This window comes from Nannospalax galili, unplaced genomic scaffold, assembly GCF_000622305.1.
Source record: "Nannospalax galili isolate Female #2095 unplaced genomic scaffold, S.galili_v1.0 scaffold768, whole genome shotgun sequence".
NCBI lineage: Eukaryota > Metazoa > Chordata > Mammalia > Rodentia > Spalacidae > Nannospalax > Nannospalax galili.
The window spans coordinates 6203950-6224424 of NW_008360317.1; the positions used below are offsets into that span (position 1 = coordinate 6203950).

Below are 20475 nucleotides of genomic sequence, written 5' to 3' on the forward strand. Positions count from 1 at the left end.
ACAAAGGGTTATGATACTAATGAGGATTGGTTTATTATCAAACCTGAATAGCTGTGGTTTCTCCAGGATAATTTTTTCTTCTACTGAACATGGAGCCATTATTAAAAGAGTTATGTGTTTTTTTATTATGTAAATTGTATGATATTTTTTTGCTTGTTTGATGTTCTATTTTTCTAATAGTTTCCTTGTAGTTTCTTATAATGGTGATACTAGATTAAGACTCAAGCTAACTGCAAATCAGGTTGGTCTCTGCTGGACTCCTGAGTTTTTTTTATTATATTTTAAGGATAAGTGCAGGTGTCATCCATCACCTTTAAAAAAATGTGAAACTGCTTGTTTCTCCTTGTTGCTGACCATATTGTACATTGACAACTCCCTCCCATACTTTTTTGTTATAAAAACAAAGCTATTTTGTGGTACATTATCTCATGCTTCTGCAAATTCTAATAAATCCCGTCTGGCTTCCACGTGCACTGTGTGATCTCAGGTGTTCTATCTAGCAGCATTTGGCAGTTTCTTGAGCAGAGGATGCCCCAGTATGGAAGGGTCAAGGTCCTGCTTGTCGACAAGCTTTCAGCATTTTCCTACTGGTCATGGTTGATGGCTTTACCTATGGCCTTGTTTCCTTGAAATCATTTCTGGGAGATGATTTTAGCTTTTTAGCTATTTGGACCTCACTGCTTCCCACCTCTTACCCCTCCAGACTCACATGGATTTAGGACTGCAGAGGTCACCAGCCATCAGGCATATACTAGGGGGCGTGGGTCTCAGCAAAACCCCCTCAGCCCACTGACACCAGAGCTTGCCCTGGTCACCACATACACCATCTTGTGGGGAACTGGTTGTATGCAGAACACAGAGGCTGAGAACAGGATTTGTAGCTCTCCAAAGGACGACTGACCTCATTCCCCAGTACGAGGGAAGGAAACAATTTTTTTTGTTGCACCAGAGACAAATTTAGCTAAGTGGACCTTCAAGCCAAACACTGAGAACAGTGATTCACAAGAATGAGGCTGGAAGATAAGCTTTGATCTTTGTGTTCTCCCAGGGGGGATTGTGGTGGAGGCAGACACCCCATGGGCAGACACCCAGGGGGCTGCCCTCTTCCTGGCACTTGGCATGTTCTAGAACAGAAGTAGGTGACAGGTATCTATAAGGGTATGCTTCACACATCTCATGTTCTTTGACTGTTGAGGGAGGCAGACCCTGAACTTGGGCAGTATGTAAGCAAGGATGTGCAGTGTCAGGGAACAGGGCACCTCTTCCATGGCCCAGTTACTGTTGGCTACAACTTAAAGGGAGGTGAGAAGGGAGGTGAGAAACATCTCCTGTCTCACGAAATGAGTTGACTTAGTAAAGTTTCTAAGAGAGTGCCCTGTGTGTCCCAAATTGCAAAACAGGCACAGGGCATGTCTGTCATAAGGAGACCGCCTCTGGTTTTAGCACAAATTGGGCCACGTGCTACAGGACCCTGGTTCCTGTAGCAACCCAGTGCCATCTAGTGGCCATAATGGAGTAGTACACTGGTAGCCTAAAAAGGCAGCTCAAAGTTTTTCAGCAGTTTTCAGAAAACCCATGCCATTCTGGAATCCTGAGGGGGTCCTCATCAAACTTCCTCCAACCCTGTTTGACTATGAAATGCTTCTGGTGAGTCAGCTCTTTCCCCATATGACTCAGCATTCAAGGAACTGATGAATCTCTATGGCCTCAAAGCCCAGACAGCTGCCCTGCCTTTCAAATCTATCAGTCACTACACAGTCCTGGGCAGAATATGGGGCTGCAGTGGAGAGGGCTGGAAGCAACTTACAAAGCCTGTCAGCCCCCTCTCAAAGGGAACCCTTTAATTCCACTGACTTAAGCTTATCCACCAAGCTATAAATAGAGCAATGTAAGAAAAAGGCTTCGTGGTAAAGCAGGTAGTACCTTTGTTAATGAGAAGAACAGCTGCAAACCTCTAGCATCTCAATGAAGCCAGCACCTAATCCCACGGGACTGAAGACTGAGTAGGGAACAGGCAGCAGCTGTGTGCTGATGTGCTGAAATTCAATGCCATGACAGCATGTTCTACCAGCACAAGGGATGGGGGAATAAAGTGTGCTCGCCCCATTCATCTAGGTGCAAGACAAATCAGCAGGCGTGTTCAGGTGTCCACTGAGTGTGCCAGAGAGGAAAGGAAGTGGGGCTTCCCAGAGGGTCGCACACACGGGAAATCAGAGCCAAAGAGCTTGCTCACTGTGCTGGCACTGGAAATGCATCCATAGGGGGTGAGCCAAGCAAGCAGTGGCATCTCCATGCCAGGACGAGAATGAACAGTTCCATGTTTAGAAACAACAGGTGCCTTTCAGTGTTTTTATGAGGTTTGGGGCATGAGGTCTGAGAAAAGCTGGCTTTAAAAAGAAACAATGTAAGTGAACCAGTTCCCATCTTCATGGAAGAATCATTTCAGTCTTTAGTTGTGGCAAAAGCATTGTGTGCATGTGCATGTGTGCATTTGATGCAGACCCTGGAGTGGGTAGGCTCCTCGGACTGGCTGATCACCATGCATGAGAACAAAGGGAGTTGCAAGAGAGCACAGAGTTGTTTGCTGATGCCCTGCATTGATACAGCACCTGCTTTGAGAATGACTTTCCTCTAACCATAGGTAGGGCACCATTCAATACCTGGGTTCCTTCTAGAGAGGATACAAATCTCCCACACAGGACAGCTGGGACCTTCAAGGCTCCTTAGTGCACATACGGTGACAAAGGAATGGAGTTCAAGTTCCCTCTTTCCACTATGGATCCACCATGGAGGGAACACAGTTCTCCACAGCCACGAGAGAGCTGGGGCTAATCTCATTTCCTGCACATGCCAGGGCATGAGTCACTATCCAACTCCTTTATAAGCAGAGGTGCTGACATCAATCTTGTTCACCACACAGGGTGGGGACAAGGACAATGGATGGTAGCTACTAGAAAGGAGGACACTCAAGACATCCTAGAAGAAACTAACAGATTGGGCTATGTTGACCAGTCATGTATCAGTAGGTACTGATCAGTAATCTGGGCAGCATGAATGATCTGCAGGAGATCCTGGCAGCTTCCCTATGAGGCTAGGAAGTGGTCTGCAGTGTATCCTCCACCCAGGGGCATTTCAGCTATTGTTCACAAGAGACTCCCACCACCTTGCCATTCCCACACACTCCACAAAATGAACCCAAGGAAGTGGCAAACGGGGGTCTCCCTTGTGGCCCCAAGCAATGCCAGGCACTTGTGGGATACTCTAAGGTAAGGTTGGGTTGGACAAACTGTCCATAACCCACAATGAGGCTGCTTGAGAGGGAAGAGTGGCCAGATTGAAGGGAGGAGTAAGCATGTAACCTGACTATACTTGGGGTGTTCCAGAGAAAGTCAGAGGGATTGCCAGCATCCTGTGTCCCTCTCCCCATCGGTGTGGACCCCACTTCAAGATGTCCCATGAGAGGAGTAACAAATACAAGTGGACAGGACTTGGCAACATCTGCTTCTCCAGGCCTGAATTTATCCAAAGTGTACAGCAAGGGGGTTGCACTCACTCTTGTGTCTCCTTTCTAACCCCTCCGGCACCCCATCAGCTGGGTAAAGTACAGCCACAGAGCTGCCCAAGTCCAGGTCATGGGTTGAAGACCCCAGGGTGAAAGAGTGGAGGCAGGGCCTTGGACCTACTGAGCCTGAGAGCAGCAGAATCACTAGACCTCTTGGTGACAATCAGTTGATCCTGGCACATATAGAAAAGGGTATGCAAACCACCTTTGCCTCCTTGCCTGGCACCTCTAGCCAGAAAGATCGTTTTCCAGTTACATCATGTGGTTATCACAGAGAGCCCCTCAAGTTCATTTTAATAGGCTTTAGAGTTCAACACAAAAATGCAACACCGAAACTGGAGGAGCAGGAACACTGTGACCCTCTCCAACTAATCCCAGAGTACCAGACCCCGAGCCCCAACCCATCCTGACATTGCCAGGACCTCATCCCAGCCTTTGGCAAGTGGGTAGGAGCAAATCAGGGGGAACTCTGGATGCCATGAAGAGCCTGGCACTGTTTAGTGAGTCTGTCTGCAGCAGGTGCAGTGTCCCAGCCTGGGGAGGCAGACAGAGGCAGATTTCCATGCTGAGAGGTCCAGATCATAGCGGCATGGGGGCAGAAGGATCATAGAAGAGGCACAGCAGCTCTGGCCACCTGGATCTCAGGAGCAGTGACAATTCAAGTGGGGCGCCATACGTGATGGATGTCTGTGATGGAGAAACGAAGCCAGGGCCATGGGGAAATTTGTTCAAGTGTCCAAGGTCAAGGCTGGTTAGGGCAAAGCTCTAGTTCACTTAATGAGGGTATGTAGTTAGTTCTAACATTGCTATAACTTTGACCACAACAGCCTAACATACTGTACCACATTCTATCATCACACCAAAGTCTATATTGCTGCATACCTGCCTTTAGCAGGTACGGTTGCAGAGGCAGGTCCTAATCTGGAGATCTATGCTGCCACCAAACTTATGCCTGCAAGTTGGGCCTGCTAAAAGAATAAATAATTGTGTGCTGAGTTGGTGTGGCATGGTCTACTCTAATGGAATGCCCAACTCAGTATCACAGTATCATGCGCAGCCACAAAAGGGAAAAGATCTGTTTCTTCAATGTGTGTCTACTGTGTATGTCCCTAGAATGGGCAAGACCCATAGAGGTTGGCTATAAGATGCACCATCTGAGGCCAGGAAGCCTGACTTTAAGCCATGAGAGGGACACAGACCACGTCTGCCTCTGTGTCAGCCGTGTGTGTCTGTGTCTGTGTCTGTGTGTGTCCTTAGACAAGCTGACCCCATCCATTCCATGGACTGTTTCTTCCTGGCTCAATGGCTCTTCTTGTCTTGGGCGTGCTCAAAGACAGGGCCATGCTTGGAAAGTGAAGGGTCTTTGTCACATACAGGAAACAAAGGCATCATTATCACCACCATATCAACTGTTAAAACTACTTCTGTTTGTGAATCATGCTCCTAATCTTCCACAGCACTACATGAATAACTTTCATTTTCTAATTCTACCATCTCAGAGACAAAGGCCAGTCCAGCAGCTGGTGGCTGCTGGCTAGTTGTTTCATTGGGCTCTGTTTGGGAGAACCTCTGGGGCTAAGATGGATGGGGCCACTGCCAGGTGCAGCACTGGGTGATCAGAAGAAAGGATATGATCTAGCACCTCTAGAGCTGATTTCCTCAGACAGGTTGGTTTTCTGGAAGCCCCAACTAGAACCCCTGAGCCAACTCAATGTGTGGGGATGGGGTTGAGTCACAGAACCAAACTGAAGGGGGGTTGCCTATGAAATGCAGTGATGGAGGACATGTCCTTCCTCTGCCTGGTCAAACATGGCCCCTAGCAGCAGTGTTCCTTCAGGAGGAGAGAACATCAATCATCTTGGTCTTCTCCAAGTTCATCCTCACCCTCACACTCCTCCATGTTTTCCTGAGGATGCAATAAGAACTTAGTGATGGATTCCAAGACGCCATTTAGGAGAAAAGTAAAACTTGTGTTTACGAGGCTATAGATGAATTGCTATGATGAGAAACATCGGCAAACTGCTTGATCTCGTGGAGTTTCCCCGCTGCCATTCATCCACTCAAGACAGGAGGATTCATAATTAAAATCTGCCAGTGGAGTAACAGCGACCCCCACCTCATGTGGACTAAAAGGCTAATTGCTCCAAAGACAGTTACCATTTACAAATCGCTGGTGTTTATGTTAAACAGTACCACGCGGTGGCAGACTGAAAGGCGCTTCTTCTATCTTTTTTTTTTTTTTCCTTTTTCTATTTTGGGTAGAAATATTCCTGGGAAACTAGATAGAAACACATTTTCATTTCCCAATAATTCTTAGGCACAAGTTAGAAAACTGCTGACCGTCACTAAAATATGTCAGCACATCATGTTATAAAAAATGCAATTCAGGATCACCACGTGTGCATACAAATATCTGAATATACACACGTATCGTGCAGCACACAAGTATTCCATGTATTCAAAACTGAGCTGTTTGTAACTAACCTGAAATTCTGCAGTGAAAGTTCATCACTCAAGAACAATTGGAGTTGTCTTTCTTTCGGCTCTCACTATGGTAAAACATTTTTGGACATCAGACCCTACAGTTTACACCTTCCGAAGCATCAATACCAGGACAGTCTTACATGGGGTCAGAAAGGACGCTGCCTAGGATGCATTATGCAGCTACTGAGCATGCGCGCAGGGTGGCTGCCAGCACCTGGCCAGCACTCCCTCGGGTGGACAGAAGCCTGCACTCCTGTGAGTGGCAGGGTGATATCATCTAGGCATGGTGCTGACTCTGGCTGGAGAGGATGGTCCAGAGGAAGAGCTTCGGTAAACCGGGGATGTAGGGGAGAGTTTAATTGGGCTCGTTGGGTCCCCAGTTTGGAGTTTCCAAAGTAGTTCTTCATTGGTTCGGCTCAATCTCTTCTTTTCCTGGGTTTCTTTCTCCACATATTCCTGGAGATTGGCATTTTCCTCTGACAGCTGTCTGCATGGGGGAGAATGACAGTCAGGCAGTAAGTCTGCTATAACACTTGAGATCAGGCTTGATGGGTATAGGGCAGAGACAACACCTCACAGCTCACGGGCCCCTGCTGGGTCAGGGGAGGTGCTAGTTGTTTGTGCACAGGGCAAAAGCTGGAGGCTGGAGTGGAAAGGAGGGAAGTAGTAGGTAGTGTGGGTGTGCTACTAAAGGCCCATAGGAAAGGCTGCCTTATGGAACCATGTCTGTGATCAAGGGAGAGATGGCTGCCAGATAGCCAGGAATGTTTTCCCATTACCTCTTGCCCCAGGTACATGCTTCCATGACAGAAGTCATTAGCCCTGCTGTAGAAGCTGACTTGTTCACCTATCTGCCTCTGGAACACAAGCCCTGGAGGACAGGGCTAAGGCTCTGTAAGTTGTCCGTTGACATTTAGCATGCCACCCAGCAAATAGATGCTTGGTTAATGTTTACTGATAAAGGATGAAGAAAAAGCTTTTTTTGTGGTCTGTCATGATGCTTAGGTTGCTGGCTTTGTTGCATGTATTTTAAAATGATAGCATCTCTGAGGAACTAACAGTAAAAATAAATGCACTTTATAGCTGGATGGACTGAAGACCAGAAAATCACTCTCTGAGGAGGCACCTTGCAGATTCCAGGAGTCTGGTGCCATTCAGACATGTCCACCCATTCTCTGGCTGCATCTGAAAGGCGGCTGCTGAAACTGTCTACTCACAGACCTGGGGGCCCACGGCGCTGGGATGATGGGGCCTGCTACCCCAGTGTGGTGTTTCCTGTGTGCCTCTGAGGTGGGAACAGAATACTGGTACCAGAGAATCGGGGAAAGAGGCAATGACTGTCATGCGTGCATACATATGTGAATACTTGGGTGTGAGAATGAGGAGTGTAAGCAGTATATAAGCATGTAAATATGAATGTACATGTGTGTGAGCATATATGAGTGCATGCATATGAGCATGTGCATGTGAGCCTGTGTGTGCATGCACAGGATGACACACCATGGTTGCACTGAGGGGCCTGGTCTAGTAGACCAAGGAAAGGGTTCAGGCCTGGATCTCACTAGGATGACTTAGCTTTACTGGATGAAATAACCTGCAGCTGACCAAGGAAGCCAGAACCCTGCTTTCACCCGGCTCTGAGCTGGTGGGCGGGGACTCCTCATCCTACCATGGAAGGAGGGCTCCTCAGAGTAGATCCTGTAGGGACAAGCTGAACTGAGAGGGAACAAACTGGCTTCTGGAACCCTGAGGTTGTCACCTAGCAGTGCTTCTCATCTGCCTGAGAACAGTCCACTGCTGCTTCTTTTCAAATCCCTACATCTGTTGTCAGGAGCAGATCCTGTAGGGACAAGCTGAACTGAGAGGGAACGAACTGGCTTTAGGAACCCTGAGGTTGTCACCTAGCAGTGCTTCTCATCTGCCCGAGAACAGTCCACTGCTGCTTCTTTTCAAATCCCTACATCTGTTGTCAGGAGTTGGGGAGTGGTGGTGGGGGGGTTGGTGCTGTCCACACATGAGGTCTGTACTCCTGGGAAGTGGGGTACTGATACACGGTGGAGATGTGCACTAAGGGATCACAGCTATGTGCTTTTCTTCTGGTCATGTGAGAGACACCGGGAGATTATTTGGGGAAGCATCTCATAGGGAGGCAGGCTGGACACTGGGAACTGCAGAAGCTCAAGGACAATGCCACCGTGAGGTAGACACACAAGGAGAAGTCAGGTCCACCCACCTGGTGACAACTGTGTTCTGGTCAATCCTTGCTTTCAGGTCTTCATTCTGCTGTTGGAGCACTTGTATCTTTTCTTCCAAGATAATGTTCTTTTCCACCTATGAAAGGCACAATATTTAAGAGATTCTCAGTCAGGTCACAGGCCAGCAGCAAGCCAGTGCCCCTGGCTTCTGCACTTTGGAGGATTATCAGGAACAGCATTTTGTAAACTGCTTGTCCACAATGCACCCGTGGGTTGGAAAGTCGGGTGACAGGAACAAAGGACATGAACATTTTGTTTTTAGAAAAATAGAACAGAAAATGCCAGTGTGCAGCACTGTGATATATGTTTTAGGCATAGGTTTTGTTTTGTGCATATGTATGCGTGAGTGTCTGTATGCACTGAGTTCCTGTGTAAATTTGTTCTTTGAGTGAGTGTTCTGGGTCACTGGCATGATCAGAGACAAGCTGAGGACACCATCAGGATCTTATTGGACCAGTGGCTCCTGTGGTCAGCTGCAGTGCATCAGTGTCCTTGGCCAGTTGTGCACACTCTGACTTTCCCAACTCTTCAGAATTAATAGAGGAATACAGGGGCCAGTACTATAGAGACTTTTTCCTTTAACGCTAGGAACATGAAGCAAAGAAGCCTAGAAGTTGAAGGGCTCTTCTTTGCTTTGCAAATACAGTAGCTAAGGTTAATTTTAAAACCACAGGAGCTGGAGAGATGGCTCAGTGGTTAAGAGTACTGGTTGCTCTTGCGGAGGACCCAGATTCAATTCTCAGCACCCACATGATGAGTAACAACTGCCTGTAACTCTGGTTCTGGGGGAATCCAATGCCCTCTTCTGGTCTCTGCAGGCATTGCATACATGTGGTGTACTTACAAACATGCAAGCAAAACACACATACCCATAACATGAAAATAAGTAAATCTAAAAAGTAAAAGATAAGAGCAGCTTTGGCACATTATCAGCAAGGCCTGATCTGTGCTATTTTCTCTGTCACTGTGAGATCTAGCTGAAGTACACTTCCATTCTAATGAGTTTAGAAGGGTTTATGTTGTTGTTTTTTGAAGTAGGATATTACTCTGTAGCCCATGTGGCTTGGAACTCACTATGTAACTCAGGCTGGTCTGGAACATGGGGCAATCTTCCTGCCTCAGCTGCAATTTCTGGGGTGAGCCACTGTGCCTGAATTGTTTTGTGAAAGGATGTAAGACATTGTTCATGTAGTTAATCTTTAAAGAAAGAAAACTGCCACTTGCCCACGAATAGGGTTTGGGAATCCTTGCCAAGGCCTGGGGCAGGGCACCTTACCTGGCCTTCATCTTTGTTCCCAGGAAGCAGGAAATTTGCAACAGATTCTTTTGCCTGGGAAGATTCCCAGGATAGAATGTTATGCAGGCATGCAGCAAGGCCTGAATATGACTAAACATAGCAGATAGACCCAGAGGCTCCTCAGTGACCTGATGTGGACAGCCTAGTCACAAGGGGAAGGTGGGTATTTGGGTGCCTTTAGTATTACCCTAGTCAGGCTGCATTCTCTGTGGACCATGTCAGGTGTTGGGCTGTTGGAATGAGCCACGTGCCCCCCATCACTCAGCACACTGCTAACAGACAAACCACAGTCTTCCTGCTACCTGCTATGCACTCGTGGTGAAGCTACCTGCTTTCACTCTACTGAAAGAGTGAGTCCTTGACAGAGAGGGACATATGAACCAAATGCAACAGGTGCTTCTGGGTCAGCTTCTGGATGGATGTTCCAGAGGCAAATGGAAAACAGGTGATCAATTATTAACTCTTAACATGGGTGTGGTGATATACACCTACAGTCCTAGCACTCAGATGGCAGAGGCAGGAGGATCACAAGTTCCAGATCAGCATGGGCTACATAGCAAATCCCTAGTTTAAAAAGGACAAAAAAACAAACACAACTGACTTGTTCCTTAGAAGTAGGTTATAGAATACTTGTACAAAAAATACAAAATGTGCTGAAGAGATGCCTCAGTGGTTAAGGACAGTGGCTGCTCTTGCAGAGGACCTGAGTTTGGTTCCCAGGACCACATGGCTGTTAACAACAATCAGTAACTCCAATTCCAGGGAATCTGATGCCCTTTTCTGACCTCCAGGGGTATTGTGTGCACAAGGTACACTTACATACATGTAGGCCAAACACTCATACACATAAAATAAGTAAATTATAAAAATATGCTGTGTGTATATGTATGCATAAGAAAGAGAGATACATATCTCTTGAAGATGGTCTCTTCAAGAAGAAGCAAGTATCTACCCTGGTCACTGTTGGGATCCTTCCAGGGATACTAGCCCATATTTGAGCCTTAGAGGGGGTAAGCACTGTTCTGTTTTTCTAGGAGTGCCCTGGGCTAGTTTTCAGGAATCTCCAGAGGACCAAGATGAAGTGTCAATGAGAGCAAGCTCTTTGCTATGAACTGATTGTTCCCATCCCTCCAAAACAGGTATGTTGAAATCTAACCCCCCAGGAGATGGCGTTTGGAATGTGGTCTTTGGGAAGAGATTGGGTCATAAGGGTGAGGCCCCCATGCCTGGAGTTCCAGAACACCCTCCTGCCCCTTCTGCCCTCTGGGGTTTTGAAAACCCTGGCAGGGTTGCCTCCTAGCCACAGTCACTCACTGGGTAGGTGACAATGTCTTCTTCCTAGGTCTCTATCTTGTGCTACTAGAAGCACCCACTACCCAGGTGCGCTATTAGAGTGAAAGGACTATGCTTTTGCCTGGTGCACAGCAGTGATGGACAGTCCCTGCTGTTGGCTAACTGCATATCCTTCAGGATGGGGGAGGGACATGGCACTCCCCAGAAAAACTGGAGCAAAGCAAAGGCAGCTAGGTACTAGAGGCCACTGAGACTCCTTGTCCGAAGTCCTGGCTTTGTGAGAAGAGCCTCTGGACTCAGCTGTGAATTTTCTGTTCACCTGTGAGCAGCAGGCAAGGAAGGGACATGCCTCACTGCACACTGTCATCAGTGAGGACAGGGGAAAGTCACAGTGGTCACTCAGCCGAGCAAGCAGGCCAACTCACCAGCTTTTCCAGCTCGATAATCTTCTTTTCTTGCTGGTGAATTTGCTGATTCTTCATCTCTAACACCTGCTTCAGACTCTTCATGTCTTCTTCCAGATGCTGATAAGGAGCCAGCGCAATCTACAAGGGCACAGAGTGATGGGACTTTTGCCAGGTTTCTGGCACAACCCAGGGTGACTCAGTGCTATAAACCCAGCTCAGCATGGCTCTGTCACACACCCCAGTGTGTGGCTGCAGCACCAGTGAGGGAGCAGGCTGTCAGCACCTCTGAGGGAAACTCCTGGAATAACACAGGCTTTAACATCCAGACAGCTTATTTATAGGGCACTGGGATCTCATGTGTCCCACCTGAGCAGGTGGGGAAGCCCCACACACCCATACATACAAAAAGAGCAAAGTGGTTTAAAATGCAGTAAACACTTTTAAGAGAAAGGCTTACTGAAACACTAAAGTAGGGCTGGTGGATATAAGGAGTAAAAAGGCAGACATGGGGCTGCAGAGATGGCTCAGCAGTTAAGAGCCTTTCCTGCTCTTCCAGAGGACCTGGGTTCAGTTCCCAGCACCCATGTGGCAACTTATAATCAGTCATAGCTCCAGTTCCAAGGGATCCAATGCCCTCTTCTGGCCTCTGTGGGCACTGCATGCTTGTGGTGCATATATATACATACAGACAATTTACTCATACATATAAAATATAAATATATCTTTTTTTTTTAAAAGGTATAGTTAAATTTGAATTTCAGATAATATTTAAAAATGAAAGCTAAGCCAGGCATGGTGATGCACACCTTTAATCCCAGCACTCAGGAGACAGAGGCAGGCAGATCTCTGTGAGTTCAAGGTCAGCTACATAATAAGTTCCAGGCCAGCTGGGATACAGAGAGACCCTATCTCAAAAAGACAAAAAAAAAAAGAAAGAAAAAAAGAAAAAAGAAAAAAAAATAAGTAAGCTAGATGTGGCACTTTAGGCCTGTAATCCCAGCTACTTAAGGGGCTGAGGCAGGAGGATCACAAGTTCAAAAACAGCCTAGGCAATTTTATGAGACTCTGTCTCCAAATGAAATGTAGGAGGAAAGTTAGGAATTTAGCTTGGTGGTAGAGGACTTGTCTAGTATACAGGGGAAAAATTAGGGTAATGTTTCAATGGAAGATATTCACCCTGAAAACTTCACCTTGTCTGCAATTCAAATTTAACTGGGTGCTATGTACTTAATCTACAATACTACATTAGGTAGGAGGAGGTTTTTCAGGTGTTCTGGGAAAATTTTTTCTTCAATCTTTTAACTCACATCTTAGCTGGCACTGCCTTCTGCCAGCCTAAGGCACAATTAGGGGAGTGAGGTGCAGGGCTGGCCCCGGCCAGAGTAGAGTTTACAGACTGTGCATATTATAGGCACCCAAGGAACCTATCTGGGGAGTGCTGTGGGAGTTGGGCTGTTTTGAGGAGCGGTACTGACAAACACTGTATAAACATCCCAAAGATGTAGGGGACCAGCCATCACTGTAGCAGCATATCAGCACAGAGGCCTCATCCTTGGGTAAGACTTCAGAGGATGCCCAGCTTACAGCCCCATGTACTGGGCTGCCTAGGCAGCTATGCCTACCTCCAGCTGCTCCTCCGTGGTTTTCCTTAAAGCTTCCTCGAAGCGCCGTGCTCGGTCCCGCAGAGACTGGCTTTGGAAGGTCAGTGTGTCCACCTGGTCCTGCAAGTAACAACAGGAGATGTCCAGTGTGGACCACTGTGGAGTAAACACTGGGATTTGGATAGCTGGGATGACAGAGGTGATTACCTTACCATGGGGCTCAGCAAAAGAGTTCATGGGAGGCCTATGATGGAGGGAGAGGGCAGCTAACAACTCTGGCTGCCTCCTTCTAGTCTCTTGCCCAGAAAAGACACAAAAACACTGACATAGAGGGGTTCAATGCTGGTGAACAGGGGTCATTTAATGTGTGATCTTGCAGATTCAGAGAGCAGAGAGAAAAAACTGGCCCTGGGCATCAGGTCCTGACTTCAGAAGAGCCACAGTTAACCCCCCATAAAGAAGCACCCTTCCTACTTGTAGAGCTTCAGCCAGAAACCTGCACCCATTCTGGACATCTTCTTCTGCTCTTCAACTACCCCACGCTACTGATCTGTGAAGTCCTGCCAAGCGTGCCTTCTTCATGTCCCTGGATACCTCCCTGGATGGCACCCCACCATCTCAGGCCCCTCTGTGGGCTCCATCCTGGACTCAGCACTACATCATCTCTTATTGCTTACAGGCCACAGTCACACTCATCTTTCTAATGCATAAACCTTAACCTCTTGCCCTGCTGCCTATATGTACCTCACTGTCCTCAGGGAGAAGTATATACTCCTTAGCACAGTGTCAAAGCTGGTTTGGGTTCTGGAATCCTATCCCCCATGCCCTTTTGGGCATAACCTTCCTCTGCCAGGCCTCTCTCATCCCAGTCTTACTGCTGGCCCCCAACTGATCCTTCTGACTTCAAGGGTGGGCTGCTTTATGAGAGAAGCAACCTAGACTCATCCTCTGTCTCTCCTCATCAGACAAGCATCGCCACCCCCAGGCCATGCCAGCCTGGGCAGCTGACTGTGTGTGCTGAAGGAATGAAGCCTGTGGGACACGGAATTATTTTTTAGCTCAAAGAGCAAATGTGGCTGCAGAGGCCCTCCCACTCAACCTTAGCCATGGCAATATCATCACAGCAAGCGAAGGGTATTTGTCAGTGACCTTGACTAAGGAGCCTCTTCCATTCATAGCTCACTCAATGAGGATTCTAGAAGTTCACCCAATGGCTCCATTTCTGCAATGTTAAAACACAGGGACCAGGTGTTCTCATGAACCCTTCTGGAAAGAGAAATAGCTTTAGCCCAGTGGTCAAAAGAGCAGTCACAAATATTGTGACTCTCCAGGGTAGAACTGTAGTGTGTGCCAGTTCCCTGGGCTGCTTCCTTTATTCACCATGGCAACCAGCTTCAGTTTTCAAACCTCCCTGGAAAGGTTCCTTTCTCTCTCTCTCTCCTTTCTTCCAGTTACTTCCCTCTCATTTTTAAGAAAAAAAAGTCCCCGCGGAGTCATTAAATGCAAATGTTGGTATATGACTGCAATATAACTGTTGGTGGGAGTTTGTGCTCACATGAGCTGATGCATGGAAATGTCTGCCTGGGGCCGAGCACAAGGCTACCACACCACTGCCCTAGCTTTCAGAACAGACTATAAAATGTCTGTGTTGCTACCTGACTCCCACATTAAACCTCGTGGGCATTACCCAAGAAAGCATTTCTTTTAAGCTTCTTTTCCACCACTACAAAGCAAAGCAATACTGAACTCATTAAACAATTACCATCCAGGATGGATCTAAACCATCGAATTGTGATTTTTCTGCCTTGTTCACTATTCTGAACAGACCTGAAGGGACAGAATTGTTCCGTGGCAGTCACAGGACAGAGTGATTTGCAACCTGCGTTGGCTACTATTTATGTCGGGCTGGTGGTGTGACCCAGCAAGGGCCAGTCGGAAGTCAATAAAAGGCATGCTAATAACAAATTCGGTACCACCTGGAGCTAATGTGATATCAGTTTCTCAGAGCTCAGCACGGGAGCCAGGCCAGGCTATTTAACTGTTACACATTAATTCCTTCATCTGCTCAGACCTTGAGAAAGGCACTGTTATCATCTCCATTTCATAGGTGAATCACTGAGGCTGACAGCGGCTAGGATCGCAAAGCTAGCAAGAACAGATACAGTGGGGATTTGAACTCAAAGATCAACTCTCAAACTAGCAGTTTCTCTAGCTGCCGGTAGCACAAGGACGTTAGCGACTCTATCCCACTCCCCCCTACCCCACACCAATCTCTAGCTCAGTTTCTTTTGAGTGGAGCACTACAGTCAAAATACAAAGAATTGGTTGGAGATGGCTCAGCAGTTAAGAGCACTGGTTGCTCTTGTAGAGGACCAGGATTCAGTTGCCAGCATCTACATAGTGCCAGTTATCAGTAATCCATTTCTAGGGGATCTGACTCACTCTTCTGACCTCCACAGGCATTGCACACCTGAGTGGACTTATATACATGCAGGCAAAAATTAATTTTTTTAAAACATGCAGAATTCCATAGCCCCTGGGTATCATGGGCAGAGCGGACTCAGTGACACGCATGGCAAGCATTCTGCTGCTAAGCTATGCCCCAGCCTACACATTTTCCACACAGTGTTCTCCTCACTGTGACTCTGTATTCTTTCCTTGTGGGGCAGGCTCAGTGTGGCAGACACTGCCTGAGGAAAGCAAGCTGTCATCAAAAAAGCAAGATTCTTACATACATGTTACAATCATGGGAATCATCTTCCCAATTTCTAGACATGAGCGACCCTGATAGCTGAAAAGTCATTTTCTCTCTAGTCATAATTTGTCTACCTGGGAACATGGCTGGGCCACCCCACCACCTCTGCTTTTTAGTCAGCTCCTGCTAGGGCTGAGGGCTGCCACTGACCTTTCTTAAAGGCAGCTGGCAGATCTCTGGAAGGCAGGAGGAAGATGCATGAAACCAGGAGACTCCACATTCTCCCCTTAGAGACCGGGAGGAAGCCAGGCAGCTCTGTTAGCATCAGAGACCAACATTTTCCCCAGGTGGCCATGAGGGGCAGAAAGGGTGAGTTTTATCATGCCCACCTCCGGGTAACCTAAGGCCCTTTTAAAATTCTGAGAGTATGATCTGTTAGTTCTGACCTTTACAGCTCTACTTACACCATTCCCCTTGTCTAGAAGGTTCCCTTCCACTGTCCTCCCTTTTCAGTTACTGTTCAGGTATCTTTGACACAGCAAGTGCCAGGTAATTCCTCTGAACGTTGTCAGTGCCCACTAACTGTACTGCTCATTAGGTACAAGCGTGAGTTACTTTCTGATGCTTTCAGTTGTCTTTTTGCCACAGCTAAAGCCAGAACAGAAGTCTAAAGGACAGGGACTGTCTTCCTCACCTGTGTTCCAGTACTTAGCTTAGACTCCAGTACATAGCAGGTTCCAGATAGAGTTTGAGAGTGAGAATAATGCTGTTGTCATTCTAACACTGGTTAGGAAAGTGAAGGAAATACTAACCTGTAATGAGAGCCGCAGTTTTTCAAAGTTTTCTTCCAATTCTTTCTTTTCAAGTTCATGGGTAGATATCAGTTCTGGAGAGAAAAGATCAAATTGCTGACTGGGTCTTTCTTTTGAAAACCATAAAACAAGGTTGTTTTAGCAGACTAGTGACTTTAGGTAAATAATTGCTATTTACAGCAGATTCAAGGTCTCCTCTGACAGTCTGAAACTGAGTGTGATTATCAGATTGGATGTATGAGAGGGAGAGAAAGAAAAAAGGGAGCAGGGGAAGGGAGAGAAGAGGGGAAAGAACAAAAGGGAGGGAAGCTGCACATGTGCATATACACTTCTGCACCTAAAAGATCCTCATCAGGGGGCCTTGGCACAAAGGACCCACTAATTTGCTCCCCTTTCCTAACAGTGAAACAACAGTGTGGGTAACAGTGATTGTCTTCTGCCCCCAGGATTTGCCCTTCCCACTTCAAAGCATCCACCTGGGGCTAACGAAGGAGATTTTCAAGCAGGGAAGAACTGGAACAGACATCTTGCCAGCTGTGCTTGATGGTGTGTTCACAGTGTGGACGGGACCAGTGCTGTGTCAGTAAGGAAGGAATAATTCTGCTCTGTGAAGAGCACCAGCCCAGCAATAATTTGCAGGTTAGAGAGAACAACGTGACATAGGAGGTATTCGGCAAATGGATTTTGTTTTCCTCCGGATAGGAAGAGTCTTATCACCTGGGTGAAGCCAGTCGCATTCTGCCTATACCAACAATTTGTTTTTGTGTTATAACTACAAGGAAGGATGGTCTCATTAATCAGCCCAGATCCTGTGCTTGGAACAGGAGAATCCCAGAGACCAACAGTTACCATTTGGCTGCCATGAGTTGCAATTAAAATCTTTGTGGTTTCCATTGGCCTAAATCTCTAATTAATGGTGGTGGAGGGTTGCTAAGAAATCTAGTTGTCATAGCTGAAATTTACATTTAGGAAAAACCAAAGTTTGTGCTGATTTCATTGTCATTAAATGAAGTAGCCTTCTGGTCCACCTGCCTCTGTGTGTGATGGTCACTGAGTGCATCACCCCAACCATAATAATAAATTTTAAGCTCCTATTATATATACCCAGGACCATCATATATAATTAAAAGACCTTGGATGTGGTGTCTAAGTACAGCTTCATTTGTTAGGGAAAAAAAAAATCTACCAGGCCCATTTATGAGAAAATCCAGAAACAAAAGGCAACATGGTGACTTACTGCATCCTGTATATCCACAGTCCCTTTCCTGAACTCGCTGTCTGCAGTGCAGTGATAGGCAAGGCAGAGGACCCCAATGCCCCAAGGCAACAGAACAGCTAATGTCATTGCTTATTACATAATATTCATGTCCCCATTATGTATTTCTTTATTTCAAGGTCACAAAACTCTGTCCTATCAGTTCTCTAAAATGGTTTTCAACTTTTGTTGCATATTAGAACATGTAGAGAGTTTTGAAAAACCCCAATGTCTGGAATGTGTCCCAGAACAAATAAATTGGAATCTTGGAGCTGGGATCTACGTATCAGTTGTCTTTTGTCTTTTGAACTCTGTAGGTGGTTTCAACAGCAGCCAAGGGCGGGGCTCTGCAATCAAGGATAGAGGTGACTAGTTCTCAGGACACTGTTCTCTCTTGCCTCCAGTGTGGACTTGACGTGGCAGGTGCATGCAATGGCCTGAACATTAAATACTGTGCAGGGAGTTTTGTTGCAAAAAATAAATAAAGGGAGGGGAAATTTAAAAACAAAGTTCAGGGTTGCAGATATGGCTCAAAAATTAAGAGAGTTCTTGTTCTTCTGCAAGACCTGGAGTCAGTTCTCAGCACCCACATCAGGTGGCTCACAACTCCCTGTAACTCTAGGGGCTCTCATACCCTCTCCTGGCCTCTGCTAGTACCCACACATGTGGAATACACACACAGACACATACACATAATAAAAATAAAAAATAAAGATGTCTTTAGAAAATGACAATAACAACAACTATCCAAAACAAATTTTATATATTGATGTAAATGCATAGAAAACTAAAACTCTTCTGTAAAACTAAGAAATCTTAGTTGGACTTAGTAACATTGTTATGACTTGCATACAATCTTCAGATTAGTCTGATTGTTACTCTAATAATATATCTGATGAGCAGGCTGTCTTTCTATAGGAAAAAAAAAACGTTTATTTGGCTCATGGTTTTGGAGGTACAAAAGTATGGCTGGTATCAGCTTTGCTAGAGTGAAGGTCTTATGTGCGCTATAGTTGGATTGTGAATGTGCCTCAAAGGCCCATCTGTGGAAGGGCTTATGGTGCTATCAGGAGGTGGTAGGACCATTACAAAGAGGCACCTCATGGGGGGGGGTCTACCTTCAACAGGGCCTGGGGGACTCTGGCCCTCCTCAATTCTCTTTTGCTTGATAAATAGCTTCGTTCCACTACCTGCTACTTCTGTGATGTACTGTCTCACCAAAGCCCAAAGCAATGTGGCCAATCAATCACAGACTGAATCTCTGAAACACTGAGCTAATATACACCTCATCCCTATTTTATACATTGTTCCCAGTATTTTGTGATAGTGATAAAAAGTTGGCTAACACAGAGTATGTGCTAGAGAGAGGCCACATCACAGACAGGAAGCCAAAGAGACCAATGTCCACATCTTTTCTAAGGGTATATCCCTAATGACCTAAGGACCTCTTGCTGGGCTCTACCTCTTAAAGGCTCCATCGCTTCTCATACTACCACAATGGGGAACAAACCCCCAGTACATGAATCCATGCTGGAGGTAGGGAAGGGACAAGACATACTTAAATTACAGCACAAAGATAATTCATTTATCAAATGTGGACAAAAAGAACCTGTAGACTCAAAAATTCAGGCAAGGAGAGAACATTCCAGAAATGTTGCCATGCCCAGAAGAGCACCACAAACCCACTTAGTCTTGTTAGGCCATATGCAAGACAAAGGCCAAGTTGACCTTAGAAGACTGGCCCTCAAGTCTGACTCCACTTTAGAGCCACCAAAAGAGCTATAAAAGATCTTAACACCCTCACACAATCCAGATCAACTGCAGGTAGAACCAAGGCTGGTGTCTGCCTTTTGTTACAGTTTTCGAGGGGATTCTAAAATTCACTAGACATTGAGATAATTTCTTTGGAGGAGAGAAATCATTACTTGGAATCATTTTTTTTTTTAACATGGTGATGGGGATAGAACCCAAGGCCTACTGAATGCTAGGCAAGCTTCATACCACTGCCCTGCCTAGAGCCTGGATTTCTAGTTCTTCTCTTCATAGGCATGAACACCAAGGCTGCAGCGTGGAATGAAAGGAAAGAGGGCTCTTTGCTCTATAGCCAGAGGGCTTCTGCTTGCTCATCTCTGCTTGCTGCACACAGGCCAGTAGCTACCTTGGACTTTGTGATCATGGTCATCCTGCAGGATCGCGATGGCAACCGTGTGGTTATTTTCCATCTCCAGCAGAGCAGCCTCGTGGCTGGCAGTGATGTCTTCCACCTGAAGGAAAGGCACTGTTACTGCTTATCCAGAGAGCTGGGGATGGTTGTCAGCGGTATCCTTGCTGCTTAGAGACCACAGTACAATTCAAGGAGAAGAAAAGGTCAGTGGCCTTGTCAACCCTGCTGGGGTTGCTGCACTGATAGTGACTCTCAGTCTAGTGCCAAGGTAAAATTAGGATTTGCAGGTGATGTGGCAGTTCCTGGTGTCACTGTCACAACCTGGTTCTTTGCAAGGAAAATGGCAGCTCTACCCCAGAAGGGCCGCTCCACCCACCTTTGGCTACAGACCCCCACACTGCACTCCCTTCCCTCACTGCAATGTTCTATGAAGTAATGCTAGGGAGGAACAGAGTTCTCCCAATGAGATGGTCTCTTCTCAATGTTTCCTAGTGTCAGGTGGGTGGTGGGAATTAACACTCACTAAGCTTCTTGCCACACTCCATCCACTCTACCTTCAGAGCAGCCTTATGAGATAGGCATTTCTATGTCCATTTTACAGATGAAGAAACCGAGCTTAGAGAGGTTTCAAATGTTTTGTCCAGAAGCTA

At 46.5% G+C, this 20475-nt stretch overlaps 1 protein-coding gene across 2 annotated transcripts in view; it reads right to left on the reverse strand.

Annotated features, from left to right (window-relative positions):
* Positions 1-5788: 5788 nt before the first annotated feature.
* The window catches only part of Mtus2 (microtubule associated scaffold protein 2), a 507691-nt gene continuing 493004 nt past the window's right edge, over positions 5789-20475 (reverse strand). For both annotated transcript variants that reach the window (XM_008825049.1, XM_008825050.1), the window contains 6 exons: positions 19820-19925; positions 16407-16480; positions 12921-13019; positions 11317-11436; positions 8280-8377; positions 5789-6533 (listed from right to left, as the gene is read on the reverse strand). In XM_008825049.1, the coding sequence (XP_008823271.1) occupies positions 6320-6533; positions 8280-8377; positions 11317-11436; positions 12921-13019; positions 16407-16480; positions 19820-19925 (711 nt within the window). In that variant the 3' untranslated portion in view covers positions 5789-6319. The remainder of the gene's footprint in view (positions 6534-8279; positions 8378-11316; positions 11437-12920; positions 13020-16406; positions 16481-19819; positions 19926-20475) is intronic.